The sequence below is a fragment of the Hyla sarda genome, chromosome 5 (genome assembly GCF_029499605.1).
Source record: "Hyla sarda isolate aHylSar1 chromosome 5, aHylSar1.hap1, whole genome shotgun sequence".
Taxonomy (NCBI): domain Eukaryota; kingdom Metazoa; phylum Chordata; class Amphibia; order Anura; family Hylidae; genus Hyla; species Hyla sarda.
In genome coordinates this window covers 210,208,865-210,230,762 of record NC_079193.1, presented here as the reverse complement: position 1 = coordinate 210,230,762, position 21,898 = coordinate 210,208,865, and the positions used below count along the sequence as shown (strand labels likewise).

The 21,898-nt window shown below is 38.2% G+C and overlaps 1 protein-coding gene and 1 long non-coding RNA gene across 5 annotated transcripts in view; one reads left to right on the top strand and one right to left on the bottom strand.

Annotated features, from left to right (window-relative positions):
• The window catches only part of GMDS (GDP-mannose 4,6-dehydratase), a 716,505-nt gene that overhangs the window by 118,131 nt on the left and 576,476 nt on the right, over positions 1-21,898 (bottom strand). Inside the window, exon 11 of one of the 3 annotated variants that reach the window (XM_056521041.1) lies at positions 5,886-6,016. The exons of the other annotated variants lie outside the window; for them this stretch is intronic. Coding sequence (XP_056377016.1) covers positions 5,981-6,016 — 36 coding nt within the window. The 3' untranslated portion in view covers positions 5,886-5,980. Of the gene's footprint in view, positions 1-5,885; positions 6,017-21,898 lie in introns of those variants that run through there. 3 annotated transcript variants of the gene reach the window in all.
• Positions 1-21,898, top strand: part of LOC130273750 (uncharacterized) — a 203,912-nt gene that overhangs the window by 11,677 nt on the left and 170,337 nt on the right. The gene's annotated exons all lie outside the window — the stretch shown is intronic.

Genomic DNA, 21,898 nt, shown 5'->3' with positions numbered 1-21,898 from the left:
CATAGGAGTGGACATAGGGGTATTCTACACCAGTGATTCCCAAACAGTGTGCCTCCAGCTGTTGCTAAACTCCCAGCATGCCTGGACAGTCAGTGGTTGTCCGAAAATGCTGGGAGTTGTTGTTTTGCAACAGCTGGAGGCTCCTTTTTGGAAACACTGCCGTATGATACGTTTTCATTTTTATTGGGGGGACAGTGTAAGGTGTGTGTATGTGTTGTTTTTTACCCTTCATTATGTGTTAGTGTAGTGTAGTGTAGTGTTTTTAGGGTACATTCACACTGGCGGGGGTTTACGATGAGTTTCCCGCCAGGAGTTTGTGCTGCGGCAGAAAATTTTCTGCCTCAGCTCAAACTTGAAGCAGGAAACTCACTGTAAACCCGCCCGTGTGAATGTACCCTGTACAGTTTTGTAACAGCTGCGGGAGCCTCCAGCTGTTACAAAACTGACAGACCAAGCATGCTGGGAGTTGTACTTTTGTAACAGCTGGAGGCACACAGGTTGGAAAACCTTCAGTTAGGTTCTTTTACCTGACTCAGTATTTTGCCTCCAGCTGTTGCAAAACTACAACTACAACTGTAGTTATACAACAGCTGGAGGTACGCAACTACAACTCCCAGCATGGTGAGACAGCCATTTGCTGTTCATGCATGCTGGGAATTGTAGTTTTGCAAGATTTAGAGGGCCGCGGTTTAGAAACCACCGCGCAGTGATCTCCAAACTGTGGCCCTCCAGATGTTGCAAAACTACAAATCCCAGCATGCTCAGACAGCAAACAGCTGTGTGTGCATGCTGGGAGTTGTAGTTTTGCAAGATCTAGAGGGCCACAGTTTAGAGACCACTGCACAGTGATCTCCGAACTGTACCCCTCTAAATCTTGCAAAACTACAAATCCCAGCATGCCCAAACGGCTGTCTGGGCATGCTGTGAGTTGTAGTATTGCAACATGTGAAGGGGTACAGTTTAGAGACCACTGTATAGTGGTCTCCAAACTGTAGCTCTCCAGATGTTGCTAGGCAACTACTCACTGGCTTCCGTAGTCTGTACCAGGGAGCCACACGTCATCGCCGCCCGCCGCCGGTAAGGGACCTCCAAGTTCCAAGTTCCTCCATTCTGCCCAGATTACCGTGGGTGGCCAAAACGGGGGAACCGAACTTTAACCCCTGCCACCTCACTCCTATCCCTTCAGGAGGACCAGGGGTGTCTTAGACACCCCTGATCACACTTATTTTCCGGGTCACCAGAGACCCATATGACCCGGAATCACCGCGGATCGTCGTCTGATTTGAGGACCCGCCCTGGCGATGTGCCGGGATGCCTGCTGAATGATTTCAGCAGGCATACTGGTCCGGTCCCCGACCGGCTAGCAGCGGGGACCGGTATTCCCATGGGTGTACCTGTACGCCCTACGTCTTTAAGGACTCAGGATGCAGGGTGTATGCATACACCCTGCGTCCTGAAGAGGTTAAGCCTAAACTTTGGTTTCTATTATTTAAACAGTCATACACATTAGATAAAGGTAGATTGATAGTTGAACAGCTATTGAACACACAATAATCAATCATGATTAATTATTATTTTGCAGATATAGTCACACACAGTTAGTATTTTTTGCATTGTCAAGTTGAACTTCCAGTCACACTCCTTTTTTCAGTTGCTTATATTGATGTTGATAAACTTTATTGCTTGCGCAGTTCCAAAAAGTTGTTTGTGTCAAGGACGTGATATGTCCAACATGGCAGAGTTTCAGAGTGCTTGGTTAGGGCATCTGTGAGCTCAGTGGCATAGTTGATGGGCGTGTCAAGGTCTACTGTTTCTGAGATCAGCTCTCAGCATGCAAAGACCGGCAAAACATCAACAGATAGAAGTAGCTGTGGTCGAAAGTCACGCGAGGGACAGAAAAGCACTTTGTAAAACTGTAGCCAAAAAACTCATCTTTGTCCAGTGCACACCTGACAGTTTTTACTGATAGTGGCACCCTTAAAATTACTTTCAACTCTGTCACAGGAACTGTCAAGAGCACAATAGGTTTGCTATGGGGATTTGTTCCTGCTCTTCACAGTTCCTGAGACAGACAGACGTGTCAGCAGAGAGCACTGTGTCAGACAGAAAAGAAATTTTAAAAGAAAAGAACTTCCTGTGGAAGATACAGCAGCTGATAAGTACTGGGAGGGTTAAGATTTTTAAATAGAAGTAATTTACCTTTCTGGAGCCAGTTGATTTAAAAAAAAAAAACTTTTTCACCAGAGTACCTCTTTAAACACAGACACTTATTTCCTATCAACAGGATAGGGAATATGTGTCTATGGTGGTAAAACTCCTTCAATAACACAGGCAATGCATCCAAAAGAGAATACTGCTGTATACATGAAGTCCAACACACCATGCAATGATACGATATCCCCCCCCCCCCCCAAAAAAAAAAAACTCCATATGCCACCAACTTACTTTTAAGTCCAATTAGTATAACAGAGTGCATGATTTTAAAGGGGTATTCCAGGAAAAAACTTTTTTTTTATACATCAACTGGCTCCAGAAAGTTAAACAGATTTGTAAATTACTTCTAAATCTTAATCCTTTCAGTACTTATGACCTTCTAAAGTTGAGGTTGTTTTTTTCTGTCTAAGTGCTCTCTGATGACACCTGTCTCGGGAAACACCCAGTATAGAAGAGGTTTGCTATGGGGATTTGCTTCTAAACTGGGCGTTTCCCGAGACAGGTGTCATCAGAGAGGACTTAGACAGAAAAGAACAACCTTAACTTCAGAAGGTCATAAGTACTGAAAGGATTAAGATTTTTTAATAGAAGTAATTTACAAATCTGTTTAACTTTCTGGAGCCAGTTGATATTTAAAAATAAGTTTTTTTCCTGGAATACCCCTTGTGGAATTCTAAATTTCTTTCCAGTGAAGACTACCCAGAAACTTTTCACTGCAATATGAGTGCATCATTGAAAAAACATTTCATGGGAGAAGATGTCCAAACCTATTAAATGAAGGTCCCTTTCAATGGGATGAGTATTGAGTAAATGAACATTCTGTCTGATTAGCACTTATTATAAGGGCAGTGTCACCCCTGTAAAGGGTCCTTAGACTGCCCACACACACAATATAGCTGTTCAGTGAACTTTTGTTCAGTCCAGTTATCTCCTGATTTCCTCACCTAGTAGAGTGTTCCTATATTTTGAATGGGGAAAGGAGACAGAGAAAGCACAGTCTTCCCCTTCAGCTGTTTTTCTAACTAGTAATGTAGGCCTAAATAGCCAACTTGGTGTTACAAGCTGGTAACATGTCTCTACACTGCCAGCTCTGATTGGATGAACTCATATAGTATAGGGAACACAGCCCAAGCTGGTAACACCCAGATGACTATTTAGTCATACATTTCTAGAAAAAATAGCAGATGACGGCACAACACAAAGCTATAGGAAAAAAAATCTCCAGAATTTTAATACAGACATTTCAGGAGAGGCCACAAGATGTCCTTCATCAGTTGTAGTCAGTTTTATACATTACTTTATAAAACTATAATTTTTAGGTGAACAACAAGTCACTTTACACCTACGCTACACAGACATTCTAAAAATAACTAACAGTGTTGTCCAAAGAAAGCATTTAGATTACCAAAAACACACGGGGACCACTGCCACCCCCTCCTATAGCAGGTACAACTATAGATATTGTTTTGCTACGGTTCAAATGAAAAGAAAATATACAACAGCCACAAAAATGCAATCCATGTTGGAGGGCTAAAAAAAATAGTTTGTGTGAATCTGGCAAAACATTTTATGGAGGCTACAGACTGGTCATGTACTATTAGTATAGAAGGGAGTGGAATAATTTACATCTCATTGCCAAACTGCCTGGCCAAGAACACACAGGAGTTCACTTTGTTCTGTCCTCCGACAGCTTACTTCCCTTCCATACAATGAAGAATATTATAGTAATGCCCTCAGCATCTCACACATACGAGATGCTTCATCTGTTCTATGACTGTTAGTCACCGACTTATTGGAAGTGCTAAATCCCTGCCAATTTGGGGACCGCTTCACCAACATTCTACAATATTCATTACGTATCATGGATTTGCTTAACAAGAGATTATTTAACCAAAACATTCTATTAGTTTGTTATACTTCTAAGCAATTGAAGAAGCAAATAAACGGCTTAAATGCTCTTTTAATTAAATTTATTTCACAGTAATCCTAAACTCCTGGACAGGGTTCACAAGTTCAGCTGCTCATGTCCACTATGATATGCTATGCTTCGCCCTAATGTTTCCAGTCTTTCGGGTTGAATTATTCACAATTAGAAAACAACATACACTGAGAAATCCTGATACTCCTTGAATATAAATCCTGTTTTTAAACATGATTTGTGTTATTAATTGGCCTCAAGATTTGGTGTAGAAAATTTTAGCTGTTTTTGTTAGTTTTTTACCTTTGCATAAGACTTTGGGGTTCATTTACTAATACTCTCTTTTTCTGTATATTTTATAGTGCCTTTTTCCATTTATCTCTTGTATGTATCAATGTGTTTTGACAATTGAAAAATGTTGGCACATTGGTGATGAATCAGGGCCAAAGTTTTTAAGTTTTTAAAATATTGGGGTAGGGAAGAATTTTCTCTCTGCCATGGGGCAATTGGCATCAGCCTCATGGGGGGGGGGGGGGGGGTTGGGAGGGTGTCTGTTGCCTTCCTCTGGAACAAAAAGTAGGGTTTTAGGTTGAACTCAATGCAATCTTGTCTTTTTTCACCCTTACAAACTATGTAACTATGTAGGGAAGTAACCATCATTTTATTAATATTTTTGAAAGGACCAGGATTGGGTTTTAGAAATTATATTAGGTCATTTTCTATTTTTTTTCTGGAAATAGCGCCACTTATGCCTTCATCTGATTTTTTTTTAAACGTTTACCTTACTCAGTTAACGGGAATGCTAATACAAGATGATGTTCAGTTTTCAGGAGTTACATGAATATCAACTTGTCTCAGTGAAAATATCAAAATGTACCAATTTTTCATGATTCGTGAATTTGTTCAAGAAAACAAAAAAAGCAAATATTTCTACTGGTTCCATGCTATATTATGACCCAACCATATATTGGAGCTAAGGACAGCCAAATATTCTTACAAATCCCCAAAACATTGCAACAAATGATATGACTGTAAAAACATGGAATACGTAAATAAGAACAGATCGAAAATAAGATCCGCTCAACCCACATCTAATGAATCAGCCATCGATGCATTGTCATATAAAAGTAGCATAAGGAGACGTACAGGGGAGCACTCAAAGAGTCCACTCACGGTTACGGTGCCAGGATCATCTTTATTCAAGTGCAGTTAAAACATCAGCTGGACGCCAGGTTCCCGTAGCAGGGTTGCTGCTACGGGAACCTGGCGTCCAGCTGATGTTTTAACTGCACCTGAATAAAGATGATCCTGGCACCGTAACCGTGAGTGGACTCTTTGAGTGCTCCCCTGTACGTCTCCTTATGCTGCATTTGTACCTATGATAGTGAAGCTCTTCTTTGGGGGTGTTAGCACCTGAACAGAGGCTATACGGTGCACCGCTATATTGGGACATTTCTCGTGCATACACCAGTTTGTTACACATGCCTAGCTGCTAGCCGTGAAGGGAGTGCCGATCGCTGTATCTGCTGCTGCTATTCATATAAAAGTAGTACAGCTCTTCACGTGTTACGATTACCCAGAGATGCCTGCAGTGAGACAGGGGAGTCTCATTTTAGACTTCTCAGGAAAATAAGATTATGTGAAATTACTTTTATAAAACTAAAGGCCGATTCATTTCATTTCTTACTGTAGACTCACTCAACTCTACTCTACTATTACTGCAGTTGAGCGTTAGTGACACGCACACTACACATCCCAGCAATCCTTGGAGCAGGGAACAATCTTCTAATGCTTGCTCCTCTTTCTTGTTCATCAGCATCAGGATAAACTTAGAAGTAGACTCAGCAGTCAGCCCCAGAGTCGAAGAACAAAAGGGCCTGACAACTGACAAAAAAAATAAAAAATAAGAGGTTGAAGTGCAAAAATATTTTACGTTGTACACAATTTGCTTTTTATATCATTGCTTAACCCTAGACATCTATAAAGCCTATGAAAATCTATTTTTTGCCATAGAAATATTTTGAGCACTAAACAAGATGTGGGAATCTCTGGGTGCACATCCACGTGGTTTATTTTTTCCTGAATGCTCTAGCAGACTGTGCGCCGTCCAGACATGCCAAATCCCTGTGTCAAAATCCATTTCTGAATGCAATCTGGGTGATCAATGTAACTTGAAGTTCTAGTTGGGCTTTACTGTCCTCATATTCACCTTCTCTCTTGTCCTAAGTGACATTCTTGTAACAAGAATGAGGAGTTTTCCTATCTGATTATCTTATCACTGGGATGCAGCCAACAGCATTGACAATTACCCCTATTGAAAGTCAAATGTTATTTCTAAATCTTCACTGGTGTTTTAAGAGCATCAATCACCTGGAGCTGGACTGAAAATGTTGCCATTACTTCATTGTGGCCCCTAGTGGAATGATGCATTTATCAGGCTTCGTTTGTGTCACAGCACTAAGCTTTCATTCGGGTGGAAAAAAACGGAATATTTGTCAGGTGATATATAATACTGCATAAGATCCTATCTATATCATGGATACATATAATGCATTCTAAAATACTGTACCTTAGTAATAGTGAAATGATTTGAAAATGAAGGCTTAAGTTATATATAGCTCATAATAAGCCCAGGGAATCATTTCAGTAATGGAATTATGAGAAATGAGATACATAAAGTTTTATGCAGACTTTAACAACCCTTGTAACTGCCCCCCCCCCCCCAAAAAAAAAAAACGGCTAATGGGGTCTCTTCCCTTCCTGGCTCCAAACTTAATTTGTCTGTCAATACTGAAGAAGTGAGCTGATGGGTTTATGTATGGAAGAGGTACGGTGAGTCATTAAATTTAAGAAGGTATGTCCAATAGATTTATAAATAGGGGCTTCACCAAGCCATGAAATCATACTATAGATGACAATAAATCACATGATAGAACACTTTGATGAGAACAATATGACATTACCCAGTCAGGCTAATGGACAGGGGCATCTACAGGCCACATTCAAATATGTATGTGCATTGTCAGTGATCCATTCAGGTCTGGACTGACTATTTGACAAAACACTGGTATACAGGAAGATGTTGTTTCCGTCTGTAATCTTGTGCTTGACTCATTGTATTTTTTTTTTTTTGGCAGACAGGTACTAGGTTTTGTTGTATTCTACAGGGTTGGAGTAGCTCATGCATCAAGAGGTTAGAGGACAAGTACTGGAGAGCTGCCATCATATTTAAAATACCATAGTGTGACAGGAAGCCTAGGAGTAGACCGGGACCATCCATTAAATGTCGACAGCACTGCTGAGAGCACAATGACCTGAGGCAAATGGTAGATGGTGGCCCTCTGCCCTACACAGTCCAGTGCGGGGATAATTAGCTGGTCAAACTGTTTCCTAATCAACTTCTAATTAGTGTCACTAAAGTATCCGGGAAAGTACACAACAGGGAAAGTTCTCACCCATAGGTACATGTGGCTGGACATACAGTTTTGCCACATAACACTCATATTTGCATGAATTATCTATTTTTAATTCCTAATTCTTCCCAAAACTGCATAGACTTTTTAGGCTGTTTAGAGAGTGCAGGATTTAAAAGGACACATAAAACATTTGCTCACAGCTTTTTATGAAACAAGGTCAATTCTTATAACCAGACAACATTTTTATAAATTGAGTAAATATTCCACAAGTACCATGCTATTTTTAGATACATTACAAAACGTCACAAAATGACATCATAAACGTTCTATATTTTACTCTTTAGAAATCATATACTGTACTGCACTCTTCTGGTCTAGGCTCACAATGCCTGGTCAACAGGTTTTTGGAATAGAACATGTTACCAGTGGTTTGTAAATTTAATGCTTGCAAAATATTAAGCCAATTGCTCAATTTATAAATTGACAGCCACAAGAAGAGCGTGCAGAATATTGACGGTCAGATCATATACTTAACTTTTGCATGTGTGTATGTGTTATTGTCCATGTTAAATGTAATCTGAAAGACAGTGTCATATATTAGAAATAGGTCCCAAAATATTTCATGTTTATATATATGTCATGGCTGCAAATTGTAATCTCAGACAATGCCATGTCTCAAATTCATAAGTAATTAAAGGGTTACATTCATAAAAAAATAAATAAAATAAATTTCAGAATGTCAGAGACATTTCAATAGTTTGACCAGTAAGGGTCTGGGTCTGAGACCCCACTAATCACAAGAATGACCTAGAAGAAGTACTCAACTAACTAACTAAGTGGTTTTCTCTTAGTCTCTCTCCTTGCTGCAGGAGATTAATTCTATAGAAATTATATGTATAGAGATTGTAATATCGGAGGGGTCTGAGCACCCAAACTGGTCAAAACTTTTCAAATGTCTTTTTAAATGACAGTAACACATGAAGACAAGTGGTCTTTTAACAATGTATTACTAATTTATGCTATGCAGCTATATATACACATTTAGACACATTTTATACTATTCAATTTACCAAGCACTTACCAAGACTTTAGTTAAGCTAGCCATATATGTTAGGCATGTGTAGACAGAACCTACAGATTTAAGCATGACTGACAGACCATCTTATATGCATGGTGGCCTTGCAACTTTTTAATTTGCCCAATTCTTTTGTTCTTAGGCAGCTAAGCTTGCTTCCAAGGTGAAAGCGGCTCATCTTTCCATTTCAGGCAGTTAAAATCAAACATTATAGAGTTGGGAGGCCTCCACAGGTATTAGATGGTGGCTAGTCCTAGTGAGTTCAGCAAACTTTTCAATAATATGTATATGGGCCTTTAATTCAACATCGGACACTTGGTGATAGAACAGTCACCCAAGTATCAGTTTTCTTGTTTTACAATGGTCACAAACCACTGGCATATACAGCGCCATATAGTCTGCTACGTATTTATATGACCCCAGTGGTCAAGTCCTGGAAATAAGTGTGGGAACTCATCCGAGATTTCCACTCAAGGGCTAGTCCTGCTGGACTCCTGCTAATAGGAACAGTGTTGCTGCTGTGGAAAAAGTGCAGGAACTCTGTTCCCATGCGTTCCTGCAGGACTTGAGCCCTGTATAACCCCCACATATGTGCAACTCCATTTAAAGTGCTAGTACTGAGGAATTATCCTAACGTTTCATCTGTCTATTCTAGCAATTTCTACATCAAATATATCACATGGGAATACAGCCCAGTAATGTCAAAGTTAAAGCACTTGAGGTGGTACGACCCAGATTTAATATGCTGCATTTACACATTATCGAATATACTGCACAGTTGATATTATAACTTTAGAGGGAACACGGTCACCTTCCTTGATAGCTCAATTTTACAAGTAAATATTATAGTCATGTGGCAGTATGCTACATTTTACTCATGTGCCCAAAGCATTTGGATGCAATTTTTATTTATGTCAATTATTAAAGAACATTCTTATATCCCTCTGAAAATGTAAATGGTACCAAAGCCAACATATTTGCTTTGTATGTTTCAATTGAGATTGCCAAAACTGCCACAACGCGAAATGTTCTTATAGTAAGTGACAGCTCAATCGCTAAGACAAGGAATCTGACTGCGGTCTGTTTACTTTGGATAACGGCAATTGGTTTCTGAAACTGTATTAATTTGCAAGTTGGATGACTTACACATATCTGATATATGAAGAGTGTGATCCAGTTCTCAATATGAATCATACTGTGCGGTTTAAATTTCATTTACTCCTTTGTTTGTTTACCTGTAACTCAAATACGTTTTGTGAAACCTGTCTAAAATTTCACCATTATAATCTGAAAGGGATTTTCTGCATCAGGAAATTTGTCTCGCTCCAGTTTCCATTTTTCCAAGCAGGATGTAAAAGTAAAAAAAATAAAAATGCACCTGGCCTCGTGTTCTAACAAATAAGGCAACAGAAAAAGTTGCTTTAGGTTACAATAGTAGTGAAGGTCAATAGGAATCCCGACACCGTTGCATCATTTTAATAATTCTCGATTTGACTGGGATGTGGTGTCATCTCCAGACCAACTAACAACTCAGCAGGCTTACAATTCATCCCGCAGTCTTTTTCACTTAAAAGCACAGTATCTGGTTTATGTCATCGTGAAGGAACACATCATGGACAACGTCAGATGGAAATTACAATTCTAAACTGATATTCTTTTAAACGGGAACATTTTGGATGTGATGGTATAGGAAATCGAAACACAACGGTCTGCCTGTATCATTCCAGACCCACTGAAGGCTCCTAATACTAATGACCTTATCCATCATATATCAGATCCTCCCATCCAATGAAAAATAGGTCATATAGTCACTATTATAGCTTAGGCTAAAGCCTCTTGTAAGTGCAATCTGCCAAAAAAGCTAATTTATGTGTGCTGGTTTTTACATTACAGATTAGTAGTCACTGAGGATTTCCTTCTGCTTGCAGAGAATTCTACTCATTCAGCACACTGAAAGACAGCAGTACCTGAAGTATGAATCGGAATTCTTACAGGACACAGTATCACACAAAAACACGACTCAACCACAGGACAGAGGTGTGAAAAGCAAAAGAAAATGCAATGAATAGCAGCAAGGCCATGGATGTCCAAGAAAAGAAGACGTCCCATGCCTGATCAGTACAGAAAAACTTATCCCCTTTCCGTAGGATAGGGGATACGTTTTAGATAACGGGGGGGTCCGAGCGCTGTGGCGCTCGGACCCCCCGCGATCTAAAACTTGTCCACTATCCTACGGATAGGGGATACGTTTTTCTATACTGATCTGGCATGTGACGTCTCCTACAATGCAAAATATGTTATTAAAAGGGGTAGTCCGGCTATTAAGATATTATATCTGTCCACAGAATTAGAGATAAATGATAAATCAGTAGGGCCCAGTCCAAAACCATTCATTTGTCTATGGTGGGTGGGATGCATATGGACTGGTGATCATTCATATGCCCTGTCACTCAATACAACTCAATGGCATGTATGGAACAGCCAAGTGAGAGTGGTTAGGATTTTCAGCAGTAATATAGATACTAATATAGATACACAACCTCTCTAGAACTTTTGCCCATCAAGGATCGGTGGAAATCCTAGTGGTTGGATCATTATTGGTAACTACAGAAAGTAGTTCAATATCCTCAAAGACTTTATAAAAGCATATTAGAAATGGCCAGAAACTGCGTTTCTATAGCATGGAATTTATTATCTTGGTGAGGTTCGGAGACATAATGGTCCATATTTATCAATTAGCCTGATCAACTTTCACTTTCACTTTACAAGAGCTCATTAAGATATGAAAGTTGAGCTGTGATTGGTTGCTATGGGAAAAACCTGACCATTAGAGTTTCAGGCTGATTGATAAATCTCCCCCAATATGGCTGAAACCCAATGAATATAACTTAAAGAGGGTTGCCTGTGTTGGACAATGCAATGTATGTTAGCGTCAAACATCAACTGTAAGACTGTGTTCACACTGCATTTTTCGTCTGTAAGCTTTGTGACAGGTACCTAACAGTAACACCCATCACTTATAGACTAAAAGGAAATCTATTTAACGTATACATCGGAAGCTTTTTCATGCCTTTTCTGTTAAACGTATGTCAGTACGGCCTCCTGGATGATGGATGGCACTGTTAGGTATCCATTTAACGCATCCATCACTCATAGATTATAATGGCACCCATGTTCTATGTCAGTGGCCCTCCAAATGATGCAAAACTACAACTTGGCTGCCCAGGCATGCTGGGAGTTGTAGTTTTACAACATCTGGAGGTCCACTGTAAAAAAAAAAAAAGGAAAACTATTAAAGAACTTACAACATACCCACCACAAAGATGCCTGTTACGCATGCCATAAAATGGTTTGCGTTACCCATAAGCTGATAATGTAAATATTTATCGGATCCAGTCTATGAAAATAGTAAAGTTTATTGTGTCATTATACACTTCATATTTTCCATGATAAGTACATATAACAGCCAGAGAGAGGCCAAAATGACACCCTTTAGGCTTTCCTTATGTTTAGCATGAACTATATGTTAGGAGCTTTCCAGATGTACACACTAAATATAGTGGAAACCCCATTGTAAGCTCTGCCTTAGGTGTCAGAGAATCTGGCAGATAATGTTCAATTTCACCATAGGGGGAATCAAGAATTACACTGAGGCCCTTTAAATCCATGTTCTACCTGTGAAGACCTCCAGAGTGACGTCTTTGTATCCAGTGTCCTCTCTGGGTAATAAAGGACAGTTTTGAATTTCCTAATATTATCTAAAGCGGACAACACCTTCCAGTACTCTACCAGTCAGGCATGAATAACACAGTGGTAAGATACAGAGTAAGAATCGTTAACACCATAAGTACTTTTCTAGTGTTTGAACAGTACTTATACTATATCCCGAAAGCACAACTTTCCCCAGTGTTGTTCTTAGTAATCTAATCAATGATGTTTCATACAAACAATATGTGAACATTTTCTATTTATGTTCTGACATCTGGAGGCTGCATAAAGAATTGAGTGTCCTAGGCTACATACATAAAAGCACCATTAAGTGTTGGCCTGCAAGACTATGAGGGTATTTATATTAATGCATGTGATACCAAGTATGGTTGTACCTCTCCGATTTCATGACAGAAGCAAAGGACAAATTAGGCTATGCCCTCTTCCCCACGTAGATTATTTCCAGAGGTCACGTCTCTCTACCATTATATTTTGTATTTTATTTAAACTGAACTTTAGACTTCCCAAAGAAAATTAATCTCTTGGGAAGCAAAAAAAAAAAAAAAAAAAGTATAGGATTGACAGGGAGAAAGACTGGAAAACTGGGCCAAAAGTCATTACTGGATCAACATATTCATTCTAGTATCCCTTACTAAGTAGAAATTCTACATTTTATTCTACATATTTACATTTCTTTGACTTACTAGATATCTCTGTCATTCCAGCACAGTAAAAAACCTTACCCAAATAAAATCTTGCATTATAAAAATATTTAGCATAATTCATACAGTATTTACCATAAATACTTAGTAAAATAAGTCATTATTTTCAAAATATGAAGAAGCAAAAATTATAACCATGAGTGGAAATTTCATAGAAAATATTGCACCATAATGTGCATAATTTATGTGCAAATATAAAAGAGCATGTCTAAGATAATATTCTTCACTACTGGTGCCATTTTAAGTTGTCCTTACAAGTTCACTACTTTTTTTCCCCCCAAAAGTGGACTTCTTTAATGGGAAATTTCCAACATTTTTAAAGAGTACCTGTCACCAAACTAAACTTTTAATTGTTCCTTATGTAATTATAAGGCACTTTGCAATTTACTTGCTGTTAAAATTTAAACTTTATGTTTTTAATGTGATTGAAAAAAACTCCACTAGGTGGCTCTGTTCTGTTCTCTGCCCAAGTCAAACAGTTATTTTGGTCTCCTACCGGCCTCGCAGGAGACCAAACTCAGGAAGTGCGTGCGGGGCATGGCGTGGCACAGCTCTCACAGGCTTCAGTGACATTTCCTCTGCTGGGGAATGCCCAGTTTCTCCTGCCAGGAGCTCACACAATGTGAGCAAGGGGAAAGTTAAGAAACAGAGATTCTTAAAGCTCACAACCTTTTTTTTTAAGATGAGGAGGGGTGTTAGGAGTAGTTAGGGAATATAATCTAAGTTAGTTTAGAAAATATGGTTTGATGACAGGTACTCTTTAACCTTTTAAAGATGCAGGATGTACCTGTATGCCCTGCGCCCGCTCCTGCGATATAATGCCGGGTCACGTGATAATACCGGGTCGGTCCCAGTGGCTAACGGTAGCCGAGAACCGTGGCTAATACCGGACATCACCGATCACTGTGATGCCCGGTATTAACCCGTTAGACGCGGCGATCAAAGTTGATCGCCACATCTAAAGTAAAAAAAATATATATATTCCCAGCAGCTTAGTCTGGCTGATCAGGACCACTGCGGCGAAACATTGCAAAAAAAAAAAAGTGTAAAAACTATAAATAAAAAAATAGTTAATAAATGGGATTTAACCCCTTCCCTGATAAAAGTTTTAATCACCCCCCTTTTCCCATTTAAAAAAAAATAAAAAAAAATACATAAATAAATATAAACATATGGGGTATCACTGCGTGCGTAAATGTCCGAACTATAAAAACATAGGGACCCACTCTTGACGTGGCGAGTGGGCTTGTACTTTTTGATCAAAAATGTATACTAACAACCTGTTAGTTTTTGATATTATGCTGAGAAGCAATCAGATCATTATACAAGATTGTAGATGTGCACCATGTCTGTTTTTCTACCTGAATTCACAATATAATTTATTAAACCAAATGATCAATGGTGTACATGTAAAAAAATTCCAAAGTCTAAAATAGCGTATTTTCACTTTTTATACCATCAAAACAATGGTACCGATAAAAACTTCAGATCATGGTGAAAAAAATGAGCCCTCATGTATCCCTGTATGCAGAAAAATAAAAAAAAAGTTATAGGGGTCAGAAGAGGTCATTTTTAAACATATAAATTTTCCGGCATGTAGTTATGATTTTTTTCCAGAAGTAAAACAAAATGAAACCTATGTAAGGCTCGATTTCCACTTGGTTTTTTTTCTGGCAGTTTTTGGAAAACTGCCACTGCAGTTTTTGAGCCAATGCAAGAAGTGTATTCAAAAGGAATAGGACATATAAAGGAAGGACTTACACTTCCCATCCCTTATGGATCCACTTCTGACTTTGGCTCAAAAACTGCAGTGGCAGTTTTCCAAAAACTGCCAGAAAAAAAACCAAGTGGAAACCTAGCCTAAGTAGGGTATCATTTTAATCGTATGGACCTACAGAATAAAGATAAGGTGTCATTTTTACCGGAAAATGCACTGCGTAGAAACGGAAGCCCCAAAATTCAGAAAATGGCTTTTTTTCCCCATTTTGTCCCACATACATATATATATTTTTTGGGTTTCAATGTAGATTTTTGGGTAAAATTACTGATTTCATTACAAAGTTGAATTGGTGGCGCAAAAAACAAGTTATCATATGGGTCTGTAGGTGCAAAATTGAAAGGGTTATGATTTTTTAAAGGTAAGGAGGAAAAAATTAAAGTGGCAAAAACGGAAAAACGATAAGTCCTTAAGGGGTTAAATGTGCTAAGATAGAAAACAACACTTAACCCCCTCCCACTATTCCAGTGTCAGTGCCCAGCCTTCCTTGTGTCTCTGTTGTACGAAGGAACTTCCAACTTGACTGAGTGGGAAGGTCCTTGTGTAACAAAGACATATAGAAGAGTAGTATGGTAGGGAACCAAAAACGGAGATAATGGGTGTGGTAATGGAGCAAGGGGGGTTTATAGGTTTTTTTTTTCCATAAGAAAACCATTTTTTTTTTTTTTTTTAAATAGTCTATAATCACCTTCATCACTGTGGTACAGTAGGACATAGGGAATGATAAAGGTGATTGGCTGAGTGGGAGATCATCAGAAAAAGCAAGAACAAGACTAGAGTTTGTAATCGGCAGAACCAGGGAAGGAAAGCATGCCAGTCTTTATTGTGTTAATGCATGGGAAGGCACATACTAAACTTTTCACATTTTTCTGGAAAACCCCTTTAAAGAAAAGTCTTTCCCACAGAAGACGATGAATGGAATGACACCAATGATATATTTCTAAATTGTAATAAACAAGAAAATACATTTTAATAAATTTTTTTTTTTTGGATATCTTTTTGATTCTCTTTAAAAAATCCAGAAGGGTCAGGTAATGTTATAATGGAAATGTTACTAACTTATCTCTGCTTTGAGAAATTCACAATTTTTTCTAAACTCCCAAAGGAGCAAAAGTTTAAAGAAAGGAAGGACCACACAGATTTCAGTATACGGAAACCTAAAAATATTTAGGGTCAGGAAAGTTAAGGAGATTAAGGACAATTTATAAGTATGCAGTGGTCTATAAATGGAAAAATACATTGACCATGTTTAAAAAGCAGGATTTACAAAAAAAAGAATAATTAGCTATATATATATATATATATATATATATATATATATATATATATATATATGACTTTTAATTAGACAACTATAATAGAATAGCCAAAAAAGGGTTCACATGTTTGTCATTATTGATAGACTGAGAATGAAAAAAAATAAAAATCACAAAAATAAATGACTCTTTATAGTAAATAATTCTAATTTGTTCCATCCATATGTGGTTGTCATAGGTATGCCCATGAGGACTGAAATACTGCAGAATCTTCACATTCTGCTCTTTCCCAAGTATGCTGCAGAACAAGTGGAATACTATTCTAAAGTTGCAGACACAGCTGTTTTGGACGTCTCATTTGCTATATTAATTACACCTATGTTGCCTAAATTATAAAAGTCTGGACAAGTTGACGGCTCCTGAAAAATCATTCCTTCTCCAGAGGAATGACGCTGCCTGAGCATTTGGCCTTTTGCAAATGAATCCTTTATTTTTTGTATCTCATGTCAATTCTTTTTCATGTCATCTTAAATAAAGGTGCCTTTTCCCCAAAATTCATAAATTCATAAATAACATGTCACCTTAACAATTTTGAACCCCCATTCTGTTTATCCTCCTTTACTCAAGCTCATTCTTACTGTCGGTATCGACTTTGTTTATTCTATGGGGGAATTTAGAAATGCTGTATGCCTGTTTTTTGGCATACAAAAGTTTCAAAACTTTGCATAACCTCAATAATTTGTGAATTCCCCCCCCCCCCCCTCCCCCATGCCAATGGCAGAACTTAGCGGGATAGGGCATTACCTTGCACGACCATGCGGATTTAACATCACTTACCCTAAAAATTGACATAAGGTTTGCAATTCCAGCTCATTTCCGAAGTAGATTTCTGGCACACAGCTATATGATTTTTCTAACTTTTTTTTTTTTTATGTAAATCTAAAATATGGATCTTATCTTAAATGTGAAGAGAAGCAATCTGATTGGTTGGGCAACTGCACCACTCCTCTTCTACACAGGTTTTGATGAATCTCTCCCATCACGTATACAGATGCGATAAATAGTGCTGCCATCACACATGCAATTTTTGATGTAGTTTTCATAGCAGCTTTTGAATGAATCAGGAGTGGATACAACATAATATGCATTTTCATACAGATTCACTCCTGGCCTTGGCGACAAAAAAAAGTATCAAAAATTGTACCAGAAGTCTCATGTGTGATTCCAGAATAATACTGCATATGTGACAGGATAGACATATCTGGGCCAAACGTATGCCAACCAAAAGGACACTATTTAAGCATGCGTTTGCCTGTTCACCTCAATAGCTGCAATGGGGCATATCCCAATAATAAATAGACAGATAAAATATATATTATATATGTATGCATTATACACCACAAATAATCCCGATATATTTTTTAAGATGTTGAACAGCATAGCATGCTTCACTTAGGCGATGTTCACACCGCAGAATTTCTGATCAGAAATTCTGCTACAGCAGAGTCCCATTGATTTCAACAGGAACAGAAATCCTGATTCTGGCATCCGCAGAAAGAATAGACATGTCGATTGTTTTTGTGGAATTCCGCTTGGAAATGCGTCATCTAATAGACCTAATAGTCCTAGCTCCCACTCGCCCATTCAAATGTGCTGAATGTCGCACCTGTGTTTTATGGGCAGACATTTTGCATGGAATCAACCGTGTGAACACAGCCTTAAAACACATTGTGATGATGTCTGGAAAACAGGGTCTTTGAGTGGATTAAAATTTAAAGTACATATTAACCCCTTAAGGACCGGAGGTTTTTCAGTTTTTGCATTTTCGTTTTTTGCTCCTTGCCTTTAAAAAATCATAACTCTTTCAAATTTACACCTAAAAATCCATATGATGGCTTATTTTTTGCGCCACCAATTCTACTTTGTAATTACGTCAGTCATTTTGCCCAAAAATCTACAATGAAGCGGGAAAAAAAATCATTCTGCGACAAAATTGAAAAAAAAACGCTGTTTTGTAACTTTTGGGGGCTTCCGTTTCTACGTAGTACATTTTTCGGTAAAAAGGACACCTGATATGTATTCTGTAGGTCCATACGATTAAAATGATACCCTACTTATATAGGTTTGATTTTGTCGGACTTCTGGAAAAAATCATAACTACATGCAGGAAAATTAATACGTTTAAAATTGTCATCTTCTGACCCCTATAACTTTTTTATTTTTCCGTGTATGGGGCGGTATGAGGGCTCATTTTTTGCGCCGTGATCTGAAGTTTTTAACGGTACCATTTTTGCATTGATAGGACTTATTGATCACTTTTTATTCATTTTTAAATGATATAAAAAGTGACCAAAAATGCACTATTTTGGACTTTGGAATTTTTTTGCGCGCACGCCATTGACCGAGCGGTTTAATTAATGATATATTTTTATAATTCGGACATTTCCGCACGCGGTGATACCACATATGTTTATTTTTATTTTTATTTACACTGTGTTTTTTTTTTTATTGGAAAAGGGGGGTGATTCAAACTTTTAATAGGGGAGGAGTTAAATGATCTTTATTCACTTTTTTTTTTCACTTTTTTTTTGCAGTGTTATAGGTCCCATAGGGACCTATAACACTGCACACACTGATCTCCTATGCTGATCACTGGTTTCTCATAAGAAACCAGTGATCAACGATTCTGCCGCATGACTGCTCATGCCTGGATCTCAGGCACTGAGCAGTCATTCGGCGATCGGACAGTGAGGAGGCAGGAAGGGGCCCTCCCGCTGTCCTGTCAGCTGTTCGGGATGCCGCGATTAGCCGCGGCTATCCCGAACAGCTCGACTGAGCTAGCCGGGAACTTTCACTTTCACTTTTAGCCGCGCGGCTCAGCTTTGAGCGCGCGGCTAAAGGGTTAATATCGCGCGGCGCCGCGATCGGCGCTGCGCGCTATTAGAGGCGGGTCCCGGCTTCACTATGACGCCGGGCCCGCCATGATAGGACGCGGGGTTACTGTGTAACCCCGCGTTATATCGGAAGAGCAGGACCAAGGACGTACCGGTACGTCCTTGGTCCTTAAGGGGTTAATCTTAAAGGGGTACTCCGGTGAAAAACTTTTTTTTTTTTAAATCAACTGGTGCCAGAAAGTTAAACAGATTTGTAAATTACTTCTATTAAAAAATCTTAACCCTTCCTGTACTTATTAGCTGCTGTATACTACAGCGGAAATTCTTTTCTTTTTGAAACACAGAGCTCTCTGCTGACATCACGAGCACAGTGCTCTCTGCTGACATCTCTGTCCATTTTAGGATGGGGGATTTCCTTTTACTCTGGCAGTTCCTAAAATGGACAGAGATGTAAGCAGAGAGCACTGTGCTCGTGATGTCAGCAGACAGCTCTGTGTTTCAAATGGAAAAGAATTTCCACTGTAGTATTCAGCAGCTAATAAGTACTAAAGGATTAATATTTTTTAATAGAAGTAATTTTCAAATCTGATTAACTTTCTTCCACCAGTTGATTAAAAAAAAAAAAAAAGTTTTTCACCGGAGTACCCCTTTAATGCACATATATTTCAATGATCAATTTAAAAGGAAGAGAAATTATTTTTTTCCCTTTAACATTTCTTTTCATTTAAACCTAACGTCTTATTTTTACAAGTGTATTATTATTTTTTTTTGATCTTCATTGACCTTTGACAGCATCAATTACTAAAGTTGTTAGGAAAATAGGAATTTGGCACAATTACCCCCAAACGCAGGGGAACATTTTCGGACTCCCCGAGCTCCGGCTAATACTTGACACATCTCTATTTACTAATGCTAAAGCCAAACCAGTTTTCTAATACTAACCAATAAACAGACTGAGAACTAATCAGAGATCAAGGGGACCACAGCAGTAGATTAAAGGTTCAAGGTTTACAGATTACTGCTGATAGAGAACAAACAACAGGGGGATCCAGCATGTCAATCAAGGTAAGCCCTCATTCCCTTATCCTAATTGTCGGTATATAAGCAACAGAATACAGAAGGGGGCTCATGGTTTCTTACAGATTTTTTATTTGAGATTTTTTTAATTTTGTCTTTTGTTCGCTGTATTCCAACATGTAATGTAATGACACATGAACTCTAGTGGAGATGGTAGTACAGTTGTACCTTAGACTTTTGTGTACAGCTCCTCAATATGGCTTTTTGTTGTGGACTCCTTCACAAGTGGTAAATGAATAACATTTGAAATTGACTTGGCATGCTGTGACTATGTAAAATGCTCTGTAGAAATAACGGAATTATTATTATTACAAGCAAGCATTTTTCAGTATGTGGTCACTTTTGCATTGCTTCAGGGGAAGGGCGAGTTATAAATACCAACAGAGAACCAGCAATGACCTTAGCTGTACGAATTCTACTTCTGATTTATGTATTCCAACTTTCCAGTGCTTTCAACTTTCCTGGAGGGTAAAATATATCCATTCTTATTTCTTTTGGCATTAAACAGAGTCTTTACCTCCTCTACTAAATCCATTAATCGCAGCAGAGGGGCCTAAAGACCTGGCTCGTTCAGCAGGGGAGGGGTCAAGCCATTCTCTGATGTCAGTATCAATCATGAGACCCTCAAAGAGCTCACTATTGTTACAATGTATCCTCTCATCTATGCTACCAACCAAATATTTGCTTAAACAGTAGGCGCTACTTACAATAACTTTACATACTCTACCGGTATGAATGATGTAGGTATGTTGCTATTGAAAATTAATAAGTAGGGACTTTGGGTGGGGTGTCACAACCTAATGTCCTCCAATCATAGTACGGTATTCCAGTACATTTAGACTATGAAATTAGACCCAAATAAGCTCATTTAGAGATACACAAATATTCATAAGTGTGGGCTAAAGCTGCATAAAACTGCAGTTCTAATTCAATGTGATATGAATAATTCAGTTTTTTGTTTGTAAATTATATAGTTACATAATAAATCAATGGTTCCAAAGATCAGTATCTTCCATACTGCATTATTACATGCAGTGACTTGCAATGGTACCTTATCTAAAGAGTCATGCTTAATCCTCAGTAATCCTTGCTTTGGGCCCATCTGCTTACTATACTTTGCCTTGTTTTCTGCAGTGTTACATGCTTTTAGATGCATTATTTAACCTCTTAGAAGACTAAGGGTTTTTACATTTTTGCCCTTTTGTTTTTTTCTTTCTCACCTTCTAAAAATCATATCTCAGTATATCTCAATAATTCAGTTTTCAACCTACAGACCTAAAAAAGGGCTAGCGCCACCAATTTTACTTTGTAATTAAATCAATCATTTCACCACAAAATCTACAGCAAAACCCCAAATTTTTTTATTTGTGGGGCAAAATTGAAAAAACAAACGCTATTTTTTTTGAGAGCTTCCACTTCTACACAGTGCACTTTTAAAATACCTCATCTATATTCTGTAGGTCCATACGATTAAAAAGATACCCAAATTATATAGGTTTAATTTAGTTTACTACTTTTAAAAAATTATAACTTTTTGTACGAAAATTTGCATGTTTAAAATTGTCCTCTTCTGACCCCTATAACTTTTTCATTTTTCAGTATGCGATGATGTGAGGGATTATTTTTTGCACCGTTATTTGTAATTTATATCATATCACTATTATTTTGATGGGACTTTTTGATTGCTTTTTATTAAAAAATATTATGGGTATACAAAGTGACCAAAATACTCAATTCTGGACTTAGGTATTTTTTTTGTATACACTTTTGTCCATGCGGTGTAATTAACGTTAGATTTTTATAGTACGGTATTTACGCACACAGTGATACCACATATGTTT